Here is a 23,346-nt window from a genome sequence, read left to right as displayed (position 1 = left end):
AGGGAGGAGCACAGCCACAGCTGTGGTCAGCACAAGAGGGGTGGAGGCCCAGCTGGAGGCCCGTGGGCAAGCTCACAGGCGTCAGGAGGCTGCTCAACCAGTGGCCCAGCTGAGGCAGGGTGGCTTCCCCACAGGCAGAGTGGGCCTGGCACGCGGGGGGCCACAGCCCCTCTCCTGCTGCCCCTGCTCAGGGCCTCCCTGCAGCTGCCTGCTCCCACAAAGCCAAGTCAGGCCCTGGGACATAAATGTCAGGACTGAGGCCCACAGGTGTCCCTACGAGATGAAGCCACTAAACAGATGCCAGGCGTGCCGGCTCTTTCTGGGACTTTTATTTCTTTAAAATAATTCATACAAATGGTTACAGTCACAAACATGATTTTAACCAAAATATTGCTAGCCTACCACATCAGCAGGACGGCACGGGCGCAGGCGGGACTTGGCGACCACCGCCCCCAGGACAGTCAGCATAGGGAGCTCCAGGCGCCCCCTCCTCTGAGCTGCTTGAGATGCCGTCTCCATTTGGAACAAGGGGGTTCATGCCAAAATCAGGAAAACAGCCTTTGTTGTTTTTCTAAATTATTCTAAAAATAAGACAAGCAGGTAGAAAAAACAGTGCACTGTGCGGCATGAAGGAAGCGGGAAGGACCCAAGTCCTGAGAAGGGGCCGCGGCGGGCGTCCAGCAGAGGGAGCTCAGACCACGGCCGCAGGTCCCGCGGCTGGCTTTTGTTGACAGCTAAGCAAACGAATCCCCCGTCATGTCCTAAAGACTGCACACAGACAAGAACATCCATGAGAGAATTGACTACTAACTTCTTTTGCTCAACGAGGAACGCAAAGGACACAGGACAGTGAGCCAGCCCACAGGACGGGACAACTACAGTCGACACAGAGGCTGCGCTGCCTCGCGCCCTGCACACGCCTGGGCCAGTCTCTGGGGCGCGGGCGCCTCTCTGCACACTCCGGGCTGGGGTACACGGTGCCCTCCCCAGGCGCCGAGGCTGGAGAGCTCCCCGCGGGCTACAACTGATCACTCGTGTGGTCTCTATCCGCCTCAGGCTTGACAGTTTGGCCAGGAGAAGGGGCATGGGGTGGGTGGGCCACAGGGGGCAGGCCGTGGGACAGGGACATGGCGCTGGGTACGATGCCTTCCACTGCAGCCGGGATGCCAGTGGGGGCCACGCCCACCACGCCTGGGGGGTACCTGCTGGGAGAGGAGGGTGGGCAAGTGAGGTCGCTGTGGGAGGGGCCCCCCACAGCAGCACTGACACCAAGGGTCCAGGGCGGGGCAGACCCCGTAGAGCGCCCTCAGTGCCGGAACACGTCCTGCCGGGCCTCTCCAGGTCCTCTCCTGTCCCCAGGACCACTCCGCTCCACTGGTGGCCTCTGCAGGGTGCTGTCCAGCAGGCCCTAGAAGCTCCTCCCATGTGGCTCCTTCCAAGAGGCCCAGTTCTCACAGGATTTCAGGCAAGTGGACAGCGCCACACTCTGTGACCACAGGGCCTGGCTAGGGCCATGTCCTCAGCCTGAGGTCCCCGCGGGGCCCAGAGTCCAGGCTGAAGCCCTGCCTGCTCACCTGTAGGCAGCCCCGTTGAGCTCAGGGTGCACCACGGCAGGGTCCATGCTGGCCCAGTGCGTGGCAGCCGTCAGGTGGTCCTTGTTGACGCAGTTTTTCAGGCTATCAGGGATCCGGCCTGGGGATACAGCAGGAGGACAACAGTGCCCAGGTTAAAAATGCTGTCCCCTGCAGGAGACCAGCACCACCTGGGCACAAGGGTGTGGGTGCCTCCAGGCCCCTGGCTGCAGCAGCCCTGGGATCCTTCCTCCCTCAGCCCTGAGCTTGTGCTGCTGGGCACCATGGGCTCAGCCCTGTCTATGCCCACAGGAATGCCTGGTAGGGGAACAGAGCACCCTCGCAGAGCAGGCTGCAGCAGACTGTGAGAGCGTGCTCCCCACCTGTGATGGCTCGCCGGATCTCCCGGGCTGCCTCCTCCCGCATCTCGATGGACGCCTGCTCGCTGTACCACGCAGCATGGGGGGTGCAGATGAGGTTGGGCGCATCCTTCAAGGGCCCCTGGCTGAAACTAAGGATGGCGCATCACAGGTCAGTGGGCTGAGCACTAGAGGGCAGGGGCAGGAGGTGGCCAGGCCTGGGTCAGGGTGCTGTGTCACACCTCGGGCACCTGCGCACAAGGGCAGGCCCCCACCCCAGAGCTCCTGACATCCCCCAGTCCTCGGACACGGCATCCCCTCTGGGAAGCTGGGAAGCAGATGTGTCCCTGAGGCCCTGCCCACATGGCACAGCCCAGGCCCAGGAAAATCAGCTCAGAGAGGTGAGGCTGGACACGAAGCCAAGTACAGTTCCCCTGACCCCTGGCTACCACAGGCCACAGCCTATGGAGACCACTGACGGCCTGAGGGCCTTGTGCTCTCCAGGCCTGGGGGGACCAAGAAAGGGACTGCTCTGCTCCTGCCCCTCACCACCGGGCTAAGCCAGCAACTCCCTGCTCCCAGCCAGAGGCCCCTGGAGACCAGGAGACAGGTGCAGCACGGGCACACGGACCTGAAGGGCTCCGACTCGTGCACGTCCAGTGCCGCGCCACGGATGCGTCCTTCCTTCAGGGCCTGGGCCAGCGCCTTCTCATCCACCAGCCCGCCGCGAGCTGTGTTCACCAGAAAGGCCCCTTGTCTCATCTGGGAAGACAGGACAGCAGGCAGGCAGTGAGCACGGAGCGCCTGTGCCCCAGGGCACATCTAGGAGCAAACCCACTCCCACCTGCCAGGGAGGGCTTGGGCAGAGGGCAGTGTGTCAGGGACTCGGAGCAGAGAGCAGGTGGCCACTGCCCAGAGCCCACTGCCCCAGCTCTAGGCCTCTGGCCACAGTGGATGCGCCAACATGGCTTCCTCCTCTTCCAGGCTGTCCTGGCCTCCTCCAGCAGAGCCTCAACCCACAAGTGGGGGCTCCGACCCTGCAATGAGCCCCCAAAGCCCCAGGATGAGGGAGCACACAGGCAGCTCCTCTGCAGGGGGCTCTGAAGTGGCGAGTTTCACCGCCCCCTCCTTCCTGGTAAGGGTTTCTCATGACCCTGTTTCACTCCAGCGACCCAGTCTGGCCGTGGTGGACCATGGTGGCCTAGTGCCACCGGAGTCAGAATGGCTTCTCCTTGGCCCATTCCTGCCCCCTGGCCACATAACCTGGTTCTGAGCAGTGTCATGTGGCCCAGCCTGGCCACTAAGCATCCAGGTGGCAGGGGCTGGCATCCTCTGTGTGGCTGTAACAGTCTGGGACGGACAGCAGGTGGGGACCCCAGGGGTGAAGGGCCTGGAGCCCTGCACTCCCCTGCCAGGAGTGGACCCCCAGCTGGCACCTTGCTTGGGAAGGCGTCTGCAGGTGCCTCGCCCACCTGCTTAACGGTGAAGTCGTTGATGAGGTGGTGGTTGTGCTCGTTGAGGCCGCAGTGCAGCGTCACACAGTCGCTGTGGAAGAGCAGGTCCTGCAGGGTGCTCACTCGCTGCAGCCCCAGGGCCCGTTCCATGCCATCCGACAGGTACGGGTCGTAGAAGAGCACGCTGAAGCCGAAGGCCTTGGCCCGTAGCGCCACTGCCTGCCCCACACGACCTGGCAGGGTGGAGACGGCGTCAGATGTGCCCCAGGGCTGACCCACCAGGCCAGCAGGCAGAGAAGCCCCACACTCCTGCCTGCTCAGCCCCTCCCCAGTCCACCAACAGGTCCACTCATCAAAGGCTGCTGGAATCTCAATTCCAGCCACCCATGAGCCCCCAAAGCCCCAGGATGAGGGAGCACAGGAGGAGATACCCCAAGGGATCCTCATTCCTGATAATCCAGGGTCAGAGAGAGGTCCCTGCCTTCCTCCCTGGCCCCACGGCATCCACGGCTGCTTCCACCTGGCCATCTGAGGCAGGCACAGCCCTGGCATGGGAGGCTCAAGCTGTGGACTGCGATGTGGGGCCAGCTGCACATACCCACTGCACACTGGACTCAGTGGAAGACGGGTATCACAGCTTGCCAAGCTGGGGCCCATAGCACGGTGGTCTCCCTTGACCACACGGGGCAGTGACTGTCCAGAGCTCTAGGAGGGATGTGGGTACAGCTGCAGAGGGTGGCAGGGCAGGTGATGGGGCAAGCCACCCTGAGAAAGTGGAACATCAGACTTAAGGTGATGGGCGGGAGCCAGACAGTGGCCCCGAGCAAGGGTGCCCAGCACCCTGTGGGAGGTGGGTCAGGCCAGGCAGGGTCTCAAAGGAGGACTATGAGAGGGGCTGCTGGGCAAGGATGGGCACAGGCGCAGACCACAGGCAGGCAGGGTGCTGCAGACAGATGACCAGCCTGTTCGGTTCTGGGTCACAAGAGGCTGCCAGGGGCTACTGCTGAGGACGCAGGGGACTGGGTGCGCACAGCGCTCCCAGCACGGAGAGGTGCGGCTGTGCAGGAGGCAGACAAATCCCATCACCTGGTGGGCTGCCGTGGAGCGCTCTGAAGTCCTGGATTGTCGAAAGTAACCAAAGCCCAGGACCAGCACCAGCTGAGTGCTGGCCCTCACCTGGGATCCCGAAGAGCCTAAATGCTATTTACTCCCGTCACTGCTGTTCACGTGAGGCCTGCACTCCACAAGAGACCTCCATGTCACCAGCGGAGAAGGAAAGGTAGCTCCCAGCAAAAAGGAAGACCCTCAGAAGCACAGACGGCGGGGGTGGAACCGGCTGACCAGAACCTCACTGTGAACGTGCCACACAGAAGTTCCAGACCTGAAAACCACTGCTGAAGTGGACCTCACTGGGCAGGTCTGACAGCGGGAAGGGCCAAGGCACCTGCCCACTGCACAGGACAGAAAGAAAGGCTCAGAGACCTTTCAAAGAACAAAAGGCAGGTCCTGAGAGGAAAAGGACTCACGACACACAGCAGCCACACCCTATCCAGAGAGCGGGGCAGCCAGGTGCAGCAGGCCAGCCACAGGCTGCTCCATTAGACCCATGCTAAGAAGCACACAGACACCGAGAGCAGAGAGGAGAGAGGTAGCCCTGGCCTGCAGAGCTCCCGAGGAGTCCACACACCAGACCTCAGTGAGCTGTGTGGTCAGTGTACACATATCACCTGGATTTCCCAATGCTGACCATCATGGAGACATGAGACATGCCCTTTAAAACAGCACCAAACACCCAACACAGGCTGGGGTGTGGCTCAGCAGAGTGTCTGCCCTGCACACCAAGCCCTGAGTTCCAACCCAAGGCTGAAAACAAACACCAACACTAAGTCCAACTGCGTAGAAGCCATCACGACCGCACAAACGTGGCAGGTCCACAACACTGCCACACGGTTCGCTCCATGGTGCACAGGGAGGCAGCGGCCAGGGACCGAGCTTCAGAGAGGGCAACAGCAGGGGGGTCTCAGATTTGTCTGCACCAGCACAGCAAAGACCTGCAGTCGAGCCCCGTCCCAAGGAGGGGCTGCAGCAACACAGGAGCCCCGTGCCCAACGGCAGGACCTGTGCCCAAGGGATCTAGGGCACTGACCAGCAGACAGTGACAGTGACTTCCAGCTAAAGACGGCCTACCCCAGGCACACTCTCCACCTCTTCTCCCTCCTCACTTGGGAACCCATCCCTCTGTTGGTCCACATTGGGTGTGGGCTGTGCACGTGCCCCCAGGGCCACATGGCTGGCACAATGGAGCCACCAGATGGTCCTGATGAAGCAGAACAGACTGCACCCTGGGGCAGGCAGGAGTAGCAGCCATGAAGGAAACCTGGGAAAGGCAGTGTGCCTGGGATGCAGGAGGGGCACCTGGACACAGCCAGCTCCCCCACAGCCCCCATGGCCTGCTCTGATGCTGGACACCCTGAGAGTACAAGGCTGCCAAGCCAGCCCGCCCCAGGGGCCAGAGCAGCCACCCAGACCCACGTGCCAATACCCCGAAGCCCAGTTATGCAGCCCCTCACCTGACACACACCTGTCTTCCCACACTTCAGCAAACCTCAACGCCAGGCAGGAAGCACCATCCCATCCCTCTGTTGGGCCATGAGAAGGGCACACTCAGGGATCTAGGGCACTGACCAGCAGACAGTAACAGTGACTTCCAGCTAAAGACTGCCTACCCCAGGCACACCCTCCACCTCTTCTCCCTCCTCACTCGGGAACCCAAGCACACCCCACCCCTCAGTGCTGGAAGAGGCAGGCTGAGGTCAGCAGGTGCTGGGTACAGCTGGAGACAAGAAGGGTCAGGCACTCGGTCACAAGGTGAGTGCCCAGAAATGAGTTCCTGCACTGTCCACACGGGACCAGAGAGATGGGCACCAACGAGACAGAGACAGCTACAGGGTCAGGAGAGGGGCCCAGCTACTACAGAGCCACAGCGAGGGAGCACATGGAGCACAGGAGGGAGTCAGGACGCCACCCCGGCAGGGGTGCTGGGAAGGGCCCAGGGCTGCCCGGTCCTCATCGGATAGCTGTGTCCACTCAGCCACTCCAGGGTCCACACTGGGTGTGGGCTGTGCACGTGCCCCCAGGGCCACATGCACAGCATGTGTGTTCTGTGCCTATATGCCATCTGAGTGTGGTGTCCAGTGTGCCCAAGTGTACCCCCATGTGTGTGAAGCACAAGGCCTGATGCCCTTGCCCCTGAGTTGTTCTTCCTCAGTCCTGGCCCTGGGCTAGGGACCAGTGCTGCAGCCACAATGTGAGCCTGGGCCTCATCTTCTCCTGAGCATGAGATGGGCAAGGGGCAGCAGACGCACCTGGGCTGTGCGTGCTGAGCCTCGATGGCCAACGCACCTAGTCCAATGATGCCCAAGGTCTCCCCGCGGATCCTAGCGGCTCCTGAGGCCACTTCGCGGATCTGCTCAACACTCTGGACCCGCGTGCCTTCCCGCAGTGCCTGGTGCAGCCAAGTGGTCCGACGGTACAGGTTCAAGATGTGGCACATGGTGGAGTCCGCGGTCTCCTCCACAGATGCTGCAGGCACGTTGCAGACAGCAATGCCTGTGGGGACACGAACACACACATCACCCCAGATGCAGGCAGAGCCCGGCCTCCAGGACAGACACGCAGACCATGGTGCTGGGGCACGTCCTTAATGCCATGCTTCACCAGCAGAATGCCAGGGGACACATCCCATGGCCACCCTGGAAGGCCTCAGACAACGTGTGCCACGCTGATCTGCTGGCAGTGCAGACTGACCAGCCCCAAGCACGTGGGGTCTGACTCTGTCCACCCTGTGGTACCCTGCACACTGTGTCTGCAGCCTTGTACCGCACACACTAGTGACCAGTAGGCAAGGGCAAAGAGGCTGCTTTAACCCTTCCTGATGGTCCGGGGACCTGGGATGTGCTGGTAGCAGAGAAGACAAGATGGTCAGCACTGGACTCCTCCCCAGCCAGGCCACAGGAGGGCAGGGTCTCTCCCCACCAGCCAGCACTCATGGGCATCACTGCCGACTGCTTCCCTGGGCTCTCCAGGACAAACAGGCCCTGGCCCCAGGCCTTAGTGATCCCCTCAGGCCCTGTGCACCCCTGTGCCCCTCGCCTGCTCCCCACAGCCAAGACCAATGCCGAAAGGCAGAGCCAGTCAGACAGGGCTTGTGCTGCCCACCAAACAGTGCCCCAGATGTCTTGAGGTGCAGGGTCCGAGCACTGAGAAAGCACCTGAGCCTATTCTACAGGACAGAGGTTCCTTCCACCCTGCCTCCTGGCCCTCAACCACCAACCTCCCCGCACACTGCCCCCCGGCCAGGAGCTCCTACTTCCTGTTGAACACTCTCGCCTCCAGCTTGTTCCAAGACCTGCCCCAAGTGTTGAGGGGGGTCTGACAAAGGGAGGACTCAGGACAGAAACCATACTGCCCTCCAGAAATGACACGCTGAACCATCAAACATGGGAGGCTGGGGGGAGCTAGCCACATAGCCTGTGAGACTCGACACAAAACTGCCACCTGAGGGTGGACGGGTCCCAGGAACCCATCAGGCCTGGAGAAACCAAAGTGGCCAGGTCTCACAGTGTCCCCGACAACAAGGTGGAGCCCCAACCTGGAATCCTAGGGACAGGGGAGATGGCACACAGTGGGGGCCCTGGCCCAGGGACGCTGCCTGCTTGTCCTAGGAGGGCAGGCCAGCCGAGGCATCACTGTGCAGCAGGAGCGGGTGGGCCAACAGAACCGAGCTGACTTTCCAACACCACCCTGCCCTGCCAACAGCAGGATCCACACGTTTCTGCCTCTGCAGTCCCTGGAGCAGAGGACGAGCCAGGCAACACATGCCAACCAACAGCACTGTGGGGCTGGACCCTGAGCCACCACTCTGTCACCACCCGAGAGCAGGTAAAGGACTCAATGGAACGCAGCAGCTACTGGCCCAGCCTGGCTGGGCACTGCTGTGCTGTCGGCCTGTGTATCTGCCCCATGCTCCTGGGGGAGCAGTCCTCTTCGGCGCCTACCTACTGGAGCACACCTTTGCAGGTGAGCCAGGGCCGCACCCTACCTAGGTCCCCAGCCGACTTGATGTCGATGTTGTCAAAACCACTGCCGATCCGCACGATTATTCGTAGAGCTTTGAACTTCTCCAGGTCTTCTCTGGTCAGCGTGATGGTGTGGTACATCAGGGCGCCCACCGCCTCGTTCAGCACCTGCCGGGGAGGAGGAAAAAAGTGCTAAGTGGCCACAGCAGCTGGCACCGTCCTGCTCCTGGCTTGGTAATGCATAGAGCAGTGCCAAAGGGCAGCTCCAAGCCAAGAAGCACGATGCAAGGCATCATCCTCAGCATCAGCAGTGCCTCCAACTAGGCGGGCGCCAAGCGCACCTCAAATGTGGCCCTGCCCCGAGACACACCCACACGTGGCCATGCCCCTACACCCTGCCCCAAGGACCAGGTTCCAACTCCCTGGGGCCTGACAAGGTGGGTGGGCCCACAGGGTGCAGACCCCTGGACCCATTTATGTAGTATGGACAGGATTAGGGGAACAGTGGTCAGGGTCAAAAAGGCCCCTGTGCCTGCGCAGTGTGGGCGCAGGAGGGGGAGGACCACCTCTGCAGGGCAGCAGCAGGTGAGGCTGAGGCCAGGCTACCCATGCTAGAAGACAGGCGGATCCCGGACAGAGCAGGAGTGGCACCAGGGGAGACCCCAGGAGTCCAGCCTGGCCGGGCAGGATGCCTATGGGTCCCTTGGCCATGGGCAGGCCTGACGTGTGCTGGCATAAGCACACAGTGGACAGCTTTTTTATCCTGTCCATCTATCATGGTAGAAGAGTCTTGAAGAACAGCATCTGACTATACCACAGAAGGCACAGCAGATTCACCAGGTACCTAGACAGCCCCGCTGTGGCCCTCAGGTGGCCTCCAGTACTGAGTTCTGTGGCAAAACCATTGTCTGTTTTCCTGTCACACAGATACAAGCCACTGTGTCTCTGAAAAGCCTTGCTGCAGCCCACCATGGAGGGGCCAGTGGACGCTCCATCAGTGCTGGAGCCATAGAGTTCTGCAGTGCCAGCTGGCGCCTGCCACCACTGTGACACGCATGTCAGAGCGTCATCTGCCCATCTACGAGTCTAAATTTTTTTCATGTTGCCCTTTTTTTTCCACTGAGTATGTTTTTAGTAACAGAACAGGAGCCTAGATACCGGCATGTTTGTTTTGAGTCATGTTCTTAGAAACAGAAACCAGTGCGTCTGCAGAGCCCAGGTTCTGAGCACTGCCCACTGCACCAACAGCAGAGCCGGCTGACTCCCTGGGTGGACTCACCACCACACACACCAGTGTGGGCGCAGGAGGGGGAGGACTGAGGCATGTGCTCGGTTCAGGACAAAAGCCTCCTGGGGAACGGGCTTGCTGTGGTGGTGAGTGGTCCGGAGGTTGTAGCTTCAGTGCCCCAGGTCCCTTTAGTGGTTGCCAAGTGGCCGCTCTGCTCCTGGGTGTTGCATTAGCCCTCTAAGGAGAAAGTCGGCTGGTGTGGGTGTACTAGGTCTGTCCCTTTAGGTTAAGCCTCCCAGAAGCCACACTCTGCCAGCATCCACTCACTTGTCCCCCTTGACCAGCTGTGATCAGGCTGGTGACTAACCCCCATATGCTCAGTGTCCACATGGCTAGGATGGGGTTAACACAAGACCCAGGCTTGCAGAAGGCCATGGGAGGCCTGGTGTGTGCTGACTTTCCAGGGATCAGCTGTCACCTGGGTAGAAACTGACCCCTGGACACTTCTGTGACAGCAGGTTCTAAGGGGGCTCACTGGACACCACTTCAAACCAAGGCCAGGGTGGCGGCTGAGAGCACGCAGGGCCATGGCCCCACACGGCACAGTCCCGCTGCCCTCGGCCCCTCACCTGTGCTCCAGAGGCTCCTCTGCGTGTGCAGGCTGAGGGCCACAGGAGCAGGGGTGGCCTGCTCCATGTACGACGCTGCCCAGGGGGCAGCGAACATGCCCACTCAGTGGCAGGACCACAGCACTGCCCCTGCTGACTGACGGTGGGGACTGTGCAGGAGCCTCGGGCTCAACAGCCATCTCCACAAGGCCGGCTGGGCCTTGCCACTGAGGTCACTATCCATCCCCTGCATCAGGCAGTCTACCCCCTTTCCCGCTCCCTGGAGCACTCCCAGGACTGCCCCGGCCCTGCACGTGGCCCATGTGAGGTGCTGCGCTGGGTCCCTCCTTGCCTGCCCACAGTGGCCTGGACTCAGCTCACCGCACTTTGCTCACACACCAGACAGCACTGTCCATTCCGTGGCACTGTCCCTGAGTCTTGTGGTCTGGATGCACTGTTGGAAGACTCCCAAGATTAGATGGTGACAGGTCCTGCACTGCGGTCTCCGCCCTCTGGCCTGGTCCCAGATGTAACTGCAGCTGGGTCCCCAGGTCCAGGGTAATGCAGCCTATAGCTGGATATCCACCCACCACCCTGCAAGGCTTCCGGTGGCTTCTGCTGCATATGGCATCATTGTATTTCTTGTGTGTCCCCAGAACCTCGACCTGGCCAGGCCCTCTGGATGCCCAGTGCCCCTGGGTGCAGCAGACTCCTGGTTCCCTGGCCTCCCTGCTGCTCCCTGCTGTGTGGCTGCTCAGCATTTAGGTTAGATGTTCTGACCCTGGCTGGAAATTCTCTGCCCTCAGAAGCTGAACAGCACCCACTGGGGTGTCTTGTGGGCCCCCAGTGCTCCTCCCAGGCTTGTGGCAGGACAGCACATCTCCCCTGAGCCCTGGAAGCGTTTCTTCTCTAGTTCTGGCTTTGATGACGTGTTCCCTCCTCTGAGACATTCAGAGGATGACTCCAACTAGCTGTGAATGCAGTGCTGTTCCAAAGCAGTGACAAGATGGGACACATTCCCAGGGCCATAGCCTAGGGCAAGTGGTCTATGGGCTCTGTGGCATCTCCAGTCATCTGGGCCCCAAGCTCCTGTCTTATTACTCTGCCACTCCCAGTACATGTATTCCCTCTTGTGGTCCAAAGTGCCACCCAGGCTCTAGCCATCACACCTGGTTTCCAGTCAGCAGAAAGAGAGGAGGGAGATCTGCACACGGAACTCCCACTGACCTCTCCCTGTGAACCGTCACTTGGCCACACAGCAGCAAGCATACTGGGAGAACGAAGCCCTCCTTCAGGACCAAATGGAACCAGCACCAGCAACGTGTTGGAGCTCCTGGTGCCCCTTTCCTTCCCAAACTCCACCTCTTTCTTGAGACCTCCTCAACGGTGTCAAGCTTGCTGTCACAAACTTTTTCATGCATATTTAAACTCCCAGTTCTTTCCAGCTCTTGGAGGATTCTGCCCTCTGGTACCCTGCTCTTGTTTTTCAATTAGGTGCCACTTTTACCTCTGAGAATGCTAATTCACAGTTCCTAACACTCTCTCTCATTCCTGGAGTGAGAGTCTGTCCCTAGGCAGAGTCTGTTGGTACCTCTAGCATGCTCGGCCTACAGCAGGGCTCTTACTTCTCCTCCAGGGGCTGACACAGAGGGTAGCAAGTCTGCCACCTGTTGAGCCCCCTGCCCCACTAGGGTTCTGTCCACTTGTCTATCTGTTTTTTGACTGTTAAGTTGTTGAGAAAGTCCTGGTATATTATGGTGTGGGGGAAAACATCTGCTCTGTCCTAGACCTCACCTCCAGTACTGCTGGAGACCCTGAGACCCTGTCCACTCCTGTCTTCACTTCAGGCACAAGCTCCCGTCCCCACACTTCCCTGCACCACACGGCACACGAGTGTCAACCCCGCACTCCTGGCTCCCACCCTGACTCCTCCCCGAGGGCAGAGCTGCTGTGTGGCACCCTGAGTTGGCCTTCCCCAGTACACTGCTGCTGAGACTTGACTCGCTGCAGAACCAGCCCTTTTTTCCTCTCCTGTGCCTAGTGAGATCCCGTTGCTTGATGCACTCGTCTGGGGTCACTTGCCCCTAATAGGCATCTGGGCTCCTCAAGGCATCAAACTTCCTGCACCTTCACCAGTCCCAGTGGACGTAGTTGTAAGTGCATGTTTAGAGGGCAGGGGTCTCCAGAGCAGTGGCCCCAGCGTCTACCCTGCAGAACCGTAGCACATTTTTAAGGTGTCGTTTACATCTCTCACTTTTGGAAGTTCTCTGCTGTTCTGGCCTCACCCTCTGCTTGGGGCCTCTTGCTGAGGTCTGCTGGAGCACGCAGTGCCGTGCTTGCACTCCTCCCCGCCCTGCACATGGGGCCCAGTGGAGACTTCTGCCCCTGGTGTGCAAGGCAGTTAAATGGGCCCTGCAGAAACGCGCTCTCCAGCTGCAGCCTCTGTTTCCTCCTCCATGTCGCTATCACCTCTTCTTCAAAGCCTGCTTTTTCTCTCCAGCTGTGGTGGGAGCAGGCGACCACAGCCAGCCAGGCTCCTGGAGGCCAGCACCTCTGCTCCTGCTGTACCATGCTCATCTTGCCTCAGTCCATTGGACAGTGATCCCTGACGGCCTGCAGAAATCCCTGGGGCCTGCTGCATATCTCCCTCTGGGGAGTGCACAGTAATGCAGTCAGCAGCAGACCCTGCAAGGGTGTGCTCAGCCGGGCTGTGGGCGCCAGGCCCCTCAGCAGAGCTCAGCTGCTCCTTCCAGAAAAGCAAAGTTCACCCACACCTGAAGACCATGGTCCTGGCTGCCAGCTCACAGAGCTTCTGAGAGGTGAAGAGCTTTACACAGCCTCTATAGCTGTCTTCTGTGGAAAGGCCGTTCTGGGTCACTTAGCAGAGACCAGATTAACATAGTTCACATCACAGAGGGACCCTGTGGATCTCGGTGAACGGCCATGAGTTACCAGCTGCTGACCACTTGACCACGTGCACCAGGAGAACTTGTGGGCAACGCCAAGGGAGACAGTGGTGCCCACTGGAAGCAGCTGCTGATGGCCTCTGGCACAAGGTGCTGCTTCCACTAATTCCAGCCGACACTAGTTCTGCTTTCTAGGAGAGAACTGGTCATGGTAAAAGTCAATCAAGAAGCCACAGAGTGAACTCCGTCTCCACCTTCTGATGGGGCCAGACACAACAGCAGGGACCACTCACATCCAGGTGGCACTTAGACCAATACCAGTCAGGGGTGACACATACTGGCCCAGGCCATGGCGAGGTCAGCCCACACTCTGTGCGCCCCAGCCCCGCCCTCAGCCCCTCAACCCCACGTGAAAGTAGGTTAACCCCAGGCAGGGATGCCAGCACTACCTTCTCATGGATCTCCTGCGTGGACTGCGCGTCACAGAAGGCCACCGTAGCCACGTCCTTCAGGATGGGCATCTCCACCGTGCAGTCCCGGCCGTCAAGCAGTGCCACCAGGGGCCGAGGGTGCATGGGCCCGTTCATGATCGGGGGTCGGACGCCTGCAAAACAGGACAGGCCACTCAGAGTCCTGCGGCAGTGCAGCCCAGCTGATGCCTGTGGCCCCACCCAGGGGTGGCGAAAGCCAAGCCCAAGGAGGCCTACTGCACACTGCGTGCAGACGGGCTCCGCAAAGAAAGGGGAGACAGCCCAACCTGCTGGCTCACTGACGCTGGCACACAGTCCAGCGGCAGCCCCATCACCCTCCCAGGTGCAGAGCTACGGAGGCCCTTGGGGAACTCTGGGCCGCTGGGAGTGGGGGGTCTTGGGCCTGTGCTCTCCGCTGTGGGGTCACCTTCTCAGCCCTGGAACGTGTAGACCACATGCAGTGGGCTTTAGTGAAATGCCCATCATTTTTTTTCTGCCTAGAGCCACGTCTGGCTGCCCAGAACTTCCAGGGGGGTCACCAGGGGACTTGAGCCTGCCTGCCTCATTCATTTCCCTTTGCATGTTTGTAGTACTCTGACAGAAAAGGGTCAAAATATGCTCAGGCAAGGCACAGTGGTACACACCTATGATCCCGGGAGGCTGAGGCAGGAGAATCAAAGTTCAAAGCCAGCATCAACAACTTAGCAAGGCCCTAAAAATCTCAGCAAGACCCTGTCTCTAAATAAAATATTTAAAAAGGGCTGAGGATGTGGCTTAGTGATTAAGCATCCCTGGGTTCAATCCTCGGTACCAAAAACAAAACAAAACAAAAAAACATTCAGACCCCTTACCCTCCCAGAACAGGACAATTAGGGCTGGGAGTGGGGGTGGGGGCTAAGCTTAGAACACCTGCCTAGCATGGCTAAAGCCCTGGGTTCAGTAACCAGTACCAAAAAGAAGGAAATGAACTTCTATAAGCTAACTTCTTCTAAATGTGATACAACTAAACCTCATTCAGGGCCAAGACTGGGAAATGGGCTTCTAAGGTGCAATCAGCATTCAGCCCAAGTGTTACCCTGGAGCAGAAAGCATGGGGAGGGCCACAGCCAGCCCCATCCAGCCCCATAGCCTCACCAAAACCTGCCCAAGAGGAGCAGCCCCCAGAAGCACTGGACCAGCATGAGGGGCAAGGAAAAGGCCAAGAAGCAGGGGCTGGGCAGGTCTCCTGAGGGTGTGACAGCTACAGCTGGCAGAACAGCTGCTCTGAGGGTGCACTGCACCTTGGCTCCAGCCCCACCCCAGCTGTCTGCAGGGTGAGGCTGCCCTGAGCCACTAGTGGCCTTGAAGGAAGAAGCACCTCAGAATCCACAGCACATAAAGGTGATGCCTCAAAGGACAACCGGAGCTGGGCACTGCAGACCACCTTGCCCATGTGCAGCAGGCCTGGAGCTGGCATCTGCTGGAGAGAGGCACAGGGCTCTCCCCAGAGCCAAACAGCTAGGGTCCTGGCTATAAAGGGCAGAGAGCTGATCTGCACAAGGTGGGGCACTGCTGCATATATGCCGCACTCCTGGGGTTCAGGGGCTCCAGCCCCTCCCTAGTAGAAGATGGCGCCCACATCACCATCTTCTAAACACCAGAGGTGCCGAGACCTGTCCAGGCCATGGCCCTTGAAGTAGGGTCTGCAGGTCAAACTCCTTCACCCTCTGGCTCCCTCTGGATCAGAGCATCCCACAGAGCCAATACACCCCGCCGACGCTGTAAGCAAACATGCCAACGAGGCCACTCTTCTCCTCACCCTGGATTTGGAAAGTGTCACTTATATTAGCAGGTAATGCTACTGCTTCCTGTAAGTGAGCTGATGAGCCCCATTCTTCAGCTCTAACCTCTGTAAGAAATGGGAGTGAAAGTCCACATGCACACGAGTTCTCTAAGGCCATGGAGCACCTGCTCAGAGCAGTGGACCCTGCCCTGCAGATGGTGGACACTTGTTCCAGGGAGCCTCATTAGCAGAGGGGCCTGGGATACCTCCCTCACCCTATAAACAGCTGTCCAAAGGGAAGCCTCCCGGATGCCAGCATGGGTGACCCAGTTGAGGAGCCAAGCCCCACCCAGCCCAGTGTGCTTGTGGCACCTCCACAAGAGCTGCCCCAACCACAGCCCAGTCTCAGGGAGGGGGCCAGGGTTGAGAGAACACCCCACCAGTGCTGGGAAGATCCTGTGGGAGCAGCGTGGCCCAGACGCGCATTGACTCCATGAGTTCCCTCCCGAGAACCCTGCTGCCCCACACTGGGCTGGCAGGCTGGGGTTTCGGGTCCTCACCAAGGCTCCATGAGGCCCCGAGGACCCACTGTCCTCCACTGTAGCGAGACCTGGCCTAACACCCACCTCAGAGCCTCTCTAGAGTACCTGTCCACAGAAACAAAGCCCAGCACAGGCTGCATGCAGGCCTGCTGGATGTGCAGGAAACAGCCCTCTGGGGGCCATCTGCCCTCACCCCAACAGCGAGTGGTAGAGGCTGGGACCTCAGCCAGGCAGGCCCCACAACACACTGCCAGGGTACTACCTTCACACCACAGCATGGGCACAAGCTCCTCTGCACCTTCAGAGAAGGCCACTCTCAGACTCTAGGAGCCCCTACCAACCTGACATTGCTTAATTTAGGCAGGATTTCCGCGACCATGAATTCGACTGTCCAAAGCTTTTTGTCTTCAGAATCCCCAGGCAGAACCGCGTCCTGTCACGGAGCCTCATCCCACGTCTTATTGTCTCCAACCAAAGCTCTCGGGCCGCTGCTCCACGGCACCACTGAGGCCTGCGTCGGGCTCAAAGTCTTACTAAAAATCAAACATAAGAGACACATTAAAACGCCATTGAGGGTCCAGCTGACACTCAGACTCCAGGACACCGTGAGGGTGAAGCTTCATGCTGCATCCTCGACCCTGCCCAGATGCAGCCAACGCCTGGGCCGCTGGCTCGACCTACCTGAAACAAAGGGCCTCCTGCAGGCCGCAGGCCCCACGGTACCCTGTGCAGACCCATGAGGTGCTCACTCTGAATGCAGGTCCCAGGCCCAAGGCCAGCCCCCAAAGTCACCTACGCAGACCTAAGAACAGCTCTGAGCTGTGGCCACACCACAAGCCTCTGGCTCTGCCCGGATGCTAGCACTATCCAAAGATTGGAAGGCTAAGGCATGGGGTGTATGGTTGGAACTGGGTGCAGGACAAGGAAACTGCAGAAAGAAGCCTACTCGTCGCTTCTACCTACGTGGACAATTCCTGGGCCTCTGTGAGGCTTGCCACGGGAGAAGGTTGCCAGGTGCTAGCTCTCCAGTGTCCTGCCCAACTCTCCTGCCAGTCCCACTGCCCCTGCCCAAAGCAGCTCAGCAATCAGCCGACACTTGTTCGGCTCCTCAATGCCCTTGGCTCTTCCTGCCTGGCTGCAGCCAGGGCCTGGGGGCACTAAGATGTGGGCCGGCTGGGCCAAGGCCTGTCCTAGAAGGCTAAGCACAAATGGCTCAGACCCCAGGAGCCTGCCACTGAGTCACCCAAGCACAAGCACCTGATCCCTGTTCTTGGCATGAGGTTACCACACAGGGGCTGACACCGAAGTCTGACTAGACATCAGACTGACAGATGGAACCCAGCCTCACCACCCCCTCAACAGCATAGGTCGAACAAGACCACCTGTCAGGCAGCATCTCTGACAGCTCAACAAGAAGGGGCCATGCATGGCCAGAAGTCCAGGACCCAAGCCCAGCCCATCCTCCCCTCATTCTCTGTGAGGCTCCAAGCATACACACTGACCCACCATCACTGGCTCCAGTTGCTACACACTTCTAGGACATGTGCATGGCTCACTGCCCACCATGCAAGGCCACCAAACAGGGTGGTGATGTGGCCCCAGAACTGCAGCCCCTGCCACAGGGCTACCTAGGCTCTTCCCCAGCAGAGGGCACTGGAGTAGCACTGTGGGAGAAGGGATGGGATGGGCCAGGCTCCCACCCCATCCACTTGCTCACAGCAGCTGACACTGCCAGCCCTGTCCCTGAACATAAATACTGTCAACACCATTAATACCAATCAATACTTAATCTAATTAGTGCTGACCAACACTGGCCAATACTCAGTTTGCCCATATCTGTCAATACTTTTAACAGGGTTGCTCTAAAAGGGAAATGCCACCAGATATACAAGGTGTTCCCGTAATGGCCCTGCAGCCCCAACAATGAGTTGCCACCTCCCAAGCTCCCCAAGGTCACCAGGTCACCAGGCTGGGTGGTCTTCTCATGCACAGGTCCTTGGTGCCCTGTCTTCAGGAGAGACCACTGGTCTCCATCACTAAGCAAGACACCCAGGGAGTGGTTTTAAGCCTTAAGACAAGGACATGAGCATGAAAAGGGAGGTGACCCCAATCAGTGCCCACAGCCAGGTGGGCCCCCAGCCCAGAGCTCCATATGAGCCAGGCCATGCCCTCCCCAGCTCACCCAGAGGGAGATGGCCAAGGCCCAAGCCTATCTACAGACACTGCTTAGAGGGGAACCTGGGAAAACCTGGGGACAGGACACAAGGACAACCCAGGCCTCACAGAAGCCCTGCGGGCCATACCAGCAACCCCCATCCAGTGCTTACACCCTGGGGCTCTTCCTGGGCAATCTGGGAGACCTGCCAGGGTAGCCACTTGGTCCCCTCCCCAGCCAGGAAGCAAGTGCTTCCAGCCATCAGCACCAGCAGACATGTCACAAAGCATCCTTGTAGCATCCGAGGGCAGCACACCTGGCAGGCAGGCACCAGGTGTGCACAGGGGCTCCGTCTGTCACGGCAGGGGCTGAGTATGCAAAGGGGCCTTCCCTGAAGGGTACAAGGATGCCCCAAGTGTACTGGGCGACCGAATGGGCAGATGGCCAAGTGTGCCCTCAGGGACCCTCTGTCTCTGGCCCCTCACTGCTCCCAGCAAGGTCCTAACCCACACAACCAGGTGGGGAAAGGGAAGGGGCACAAGTATGGCCACAGAGTGCCTAAGCTCTGCTGTGCTGCACACACAGACTGAGAGGCAGGACCATGGGGCTAAAGGGCCGAGCCAGGGTGTGTCCACCAAGGCTGCCCCCACACACCTCAGCAGGGCTCCCAGCTTTGCACTCCACAGAGGGTGGTCAGAGCCATGCACCTGGGGAGACCCAAATGCAGCAGGAACCCGAGCCAGCACCTTCACATAGGCCACTGCTCTAACGCATGTGTCACATGGCAGCAGGATGGCAACGTGGGGGGACAGCTCTCCAGGGTGGGTGGGTACATGGAAACTCTCAGTACCATCTGTGTAATTTCTTCTATAAATTCAGAACTGTTCTAAAATTAAAATTTTATTTTAAAGCGGGTAAGGGAAGGGACAGCAGCCCCCAGGTTTTTGGAGGCAACAGGTCCAGGGGACTGCTGGATGACATGGGCCCCTGTTGTGCACCAATGCCCTTGGGGACCCCCAAGAGACCCCAGGGCCACATGCCCTGCCTGAGTCACCTCCATCCACAAGGCAGACAATGCCCCCAGTACAGGTCTTGGGGGACCTGATGGGCACACACTGATCCTCACAGCCCTCATAAGGACCCGGATTCAACTGCCCAAAACTCATCCCAAACAGTCCAGGCTGTCCCCAACTGGCTGGTCCCCCCACCAGGGCCATCTGGGCTTCACTGAGACATCCACTTGGGTTACCCAGGACCCAAGGCCCAGAGTCTGGCCTTTTGCATATGGTGGAAGGTGGTGGGCGGGTGCTAAGCACAACAAGCCTACTACCTGGGGGGCTGAGCCCTGTGGGGCACGGGGCACCTGAGGGATGAGGGCATCATGGAGAGCAGGCAGAGGGTATGGGGCCACACAACCCTCCAGAGGACAGGTGCTGCTGAAGGCATGGGAGATGGTGACCACAGGAGCCCAGGAGTCCAGGAGCTCCACAGCACCCCACCCCGGCACTTGTAACCACACCAGGAAAGGCACAGGATGAACACAGTGTGGACCAGCCACCACGACTCATTGCCAGGGATGCTGAGGGAACTCACGCATCCTCCTGTGTCTGTACGCATGTGCGTGGTACACAGACATCCCAGGCGTGACCCAAGAATACCACCTGCTCCCGGGCAGTGAATGGGAGCCCCACACTTATGGCATCAGCAGCCCAACATGATGTGAAGAGTCCCAGCCTTCTAAACATCACATGTGGGCTGGGGATGTGGTTCAAGTGGTAACGCGCTCATCTGGCATGTGCAGGGCGCTGGGTTCAATCCCAGCACCACATAAAAAAAATATTGTGTCCACTGAAAACTGAAAAATAAATATTAAAAAAAAATTCTCTCTCTTCTCTCTAAAAAGAAAAAAAAATCACATGTGCTGCAGGGAAACCAGCCCACACAGAACACAAAGGTCACAGGACCTATCAAGATGCACAATGGAGACCAGCAGCCCACCAAATACAGTGGCAGAGAGGGCACCATGGGCCATAACAGGAGCCTTACACACACACACACACACACACACACACACACACACACACACACACGGTGAGCAGCAGAACACCCCAGCCTATCCAAATCAGCCCAAACCTGCTGGGGAATCAGGGGGCAGGGTTGAATTCCAATCCCTCCAAGTCTTCAAGCTCCTACACTGTCCTCGAGAGCTAGCCATGTCACCATCACCACCCCAGCAGCATGGGTCCAGGACTGACTAGGGGGTCATGTGGAATGGGTCCAGAGGAATGAACCCACAGAACTCAGTCTTGGTTAGACGTTCAGCTTGAAGACTGGCCACCCAAGAGATTTCTGGTTTTGTAAGGAAGAAATGATCAGTCTCTAGATACTACGCTGCATTCCTGAAAGGGACCACGCATGATGTGGACAGCACCCCATGGGTTGCCTGACACCAATGGACAAGAGGGTGACTATAGGGATGCTGGAGACTGCAGGGACCCAGGCCAGACATATCCACACCTCACAGAGCTCACATCTATAACTGCCAGGACCAGCCCAGTGACCGTAAGATACCAAGGGGATGCTGGCAGGCCACACACACAGGTGACAGGGCTGAAATCAAAACCAGCTGGCCATAAACTGCTATTCCCCTCCTGTCCTGGCCACGTAGGGCTGGGAGCCAGACCTCCCTACAAAGCAGAGGACTGGGCCTTGGCCCCCTGCCCGGCACTACCCAAGCCAAGTCCTGTCTCCCACCCCTAGCTAGGGGATGGATACAATAAGCATCTGTAAAAGGTATCACCAGGAGGTGATGATCTTGGTACACACAATCACCAGCTGGAGCACTCTGTGCCAAGGAGCCATGGAGATACCAGGTCACAGTGGGAATGGGCTTGACCTTCACAGGGGTTCCAGCAGCACTCAGTGCTGCCCAACAGGTGCCTCCCAGAACTGCAAGGCATTGGCTCCACATCTCAGACCTTCAGGTGTGCCACACACAAAGCTCAAAGGGCAGGTGACAAACAGCAGAATTGCTATCTGGGGTGAAGGGGGCAGGAGGCCAGGGGTCCCATCTCAGAAAGCTGAGAGCCTGGTGCCCACGTTTGATGAGGTGGTCTCCTGCCATCTGCACTCCTCCAGCAGACTCGCTGACCTTGCGCCAAGTGACAATCTGACAGATTGTCCAAAAAGTGGCAGCACCAACCCCAGAAAAAATAGAAGGGGTCCCAGCCCTGACACTCACCAGGCCCTCAGTCCATGAACTCTAGCCAAACCTCCCAGGACCCAATGCTGACCTCAAGCTAAAGAGAAAGTCCCTGCTTCAGGGGCCAGGCATGACCGTCCCATCTCACAGCAATCAGGAACTGAAGAGCTGCCTCCTATGGCTAAATAGGGCAAGATCACAGGTTGGGCCTTGAGCCATTCCCAGAGGAGGCTGGGCAGCTAGGCAGAGGATGGGGGCACCCAGGGAACCAGATGAAGCCCAGTGCACATCCCCCACCACAAAACCTTACAGAGCACCCCAGAGGTATAGCACATGCTCAAAGATGATTAAACCACAGAAAAGAAAGATGGCTGCAGCGCTGACAAGTCAAGACAAGCTTTGTCCCTTAGAGACAAACCCAGCCGAGACCCACTGCAAGCCTGCAGATGACAGCCAGGACAGGAACCTGAGGTCCCAGCAGGAATCCACAGGCCCTGGTCCATGTCACCCTGGAGAACACAATATCCACAGCAAGGCCATCTCTAACAAACTTCCAGGTCAGAGAAAGGGTGGCCCCCAAATCCAGCTGCCATGCTAAGTAACAACCGCAAGCACAGTTACAGAGCCCAGCGCTACCCCGTGTTGCAGATGGCGTCGCAGACAACTAACTGGGAGGCCACACACACTGGTCAAGGGCGGGCCTGGGCCAGTGCTCTTGCTGGCTGTAGCCACTCCTCTAAGGAGCATGCTGCCGCACCACGACCCCACTCAGGAGCAGTGCGCGGTGAGCAGTGTGCCTGGTCCTGACCATCACCCCACCGCGGATGGGCATCCTTTGCCTTCTTGTTTCTGACGAACACGTGCTCTTTGAGCACAAATGAGGAAGAGACGAGGGACTGGGAAAGTAAACATCCAGCGTATGGGGCCTGCGGGGGAAGGCTGGCCCCCAGTACGACCGATCTCGGGCTCACCTTCCTGACCATGGAGGGCACCCGTTTCCTTTCTAGAAGGCCTCTCTGCGCTACCCAGTGGCGGGGAGCCTCCTCGGCACCGGGCCCGGCCCGGCGGCGCGCACCCGCCAGGGGCAGCCCAGCCTCCGACAGGCCCGGATCTGCGGACGCCGCCCTGCCGCTCCCGCGAGCACTGCGGAGGGGCCCGTGGACAAGAGCTGGGGGCGCCGCGGCATGGGGAGGCTGCACGCCCAGCGGCGGGCCTCGGGATCCGGCGACTTCTGCAGACCAACTCCGGCGAAGCCGCAGGCCCTGCCGCCCCGCAGGTCCAAGCGGGCCTCGCGGCGCCTCCACGACTGGCCCACCTCCGGACTTGCGCCCCCGCTTCCGGAAAAAGGCCGGAGGGACTGCGCGGGGCCGGGACCGCGGGGTGGCGGCGGCCTGTGCGGCCCGCGGGCCCCTTTGTCACCCGCGCCGGCCGCGGCGGGCGGGGACGGCATGCGCACGCGCACTCACACGCAGCAGCCACGCATGCGCACGCCTCTAAGCCCGCCCCGCCGGCGCGCACGCGCACTCGCACACAAAGCCGGCGTCCGCGCGCGCCCGGCCCGCCCCGCCCCCGCCCGCGGCCGGAAATGCGCGCCCGCGGCCTTACCGAGAGGCAGGCCCTTGTTGAGCAAGTGCGAGCTGCCCATTGAAAGGCGCGGACGGCCGCGGGCCCTGACGAGTCCGGCGCGCTCAGCCGCAGCGAGCCCCGCGCCTGGGGCGGCCTAGGCGCCGTCCGCTGTTGCGCCCGCCCGCCTGCGCTCGGCCGCCGCCGTGCCGAGCCGCCGCCGCGCCGCGAGCCGCGCTCCGACCGACCGAGCGGGCGGGGACACGCGGCGGCGCGCGGGCGGGCGGGGCCTCGCGTTGGTCTGCTGTTTGCCGGCGAGGCGGCGCGCCGGACCCACTCGGGCGGCTGAGGGGCAGCTACCGACCCCGCGCGCCCGAGCCTCCGCCTCCCCACCCGGCGGTGCCCGGCAGTGTTGGCCCTCCACAGGCCGCGCCCCCTCCCTTCCCCG

The 23,346-nt window shown here is 59.8% G+C and overlaps 1 protein-coding gene across 6 annotated transcripts; it reads right to left on the bottom strand.

Moving 5' to 3' along the window:
* Window positions 1-314: 314 nt before the first annotated feature.
* Ctbp1 (C-terminal binding protein 1) lies at window positions 315-23,109 on the bottom strand. Of its 6 annotated transcripts, none has more exons than XM_026379465.2 (10): window positions 22,941-23,109; window positions 16,320-16,511; window positions 13,654-13,808; window positions 8,486-8,630; window positions 6,787-6,993; window positions 3,403-3,617; window positions 2,562-2,692; window positions 1,955-2,082; window positions 1,575-1,692; window positions 315-1,205 (listed from the first exon to the last, which is right to left on the bottom strand). In XM_026379465.2, exons 2-10 carry the CDS (start codon window positions 16,324-16,326, stop codon window positions 1,019-1,021), a joined length of 1,293 nt encoding a protein of 430 aa, XP_026235250.2. In that variant the 5' UTR covers window positions 16,327-16,511; window positions 22,941-23,109; the 3' UTR covers window positions 315-1,018. The 6 variants fall into 6 exon arrangements, with proteins under 6 accessions (XP_026235250.2, XP_026235251.2, XP_026235248.2 ...); XM_026379466.2 differs by lacking the exon at window positions 22,941-23,109 and adding an exon at window positions 22,307-22,391; XM_026379463.2 differs by lacking the exon at window positions 16,320-16,511.
* Window positions 23,110-23,346: the final 237 nt, after the last annotated feature.

Source organism: Urocitellus parryii, chromosome 10 (genome assembly GCF_045843805.1).
Source record: "Urocitellus parryii isolate mUroPar1 chromosome 10, mUroPar1.hap1, whole genome shotgun sequence".
NCBI lineage: Eukaryota > Metazoa > Chordata > Mammalia > Rodentia > Sciuridae > Urocitellus > Urocitellus parryii.
The sequence above is the reverse complement of the archived record's forward strand: the minus strand, read 5'-3'. Positions and strand labels throughout refer to the sequence as shown.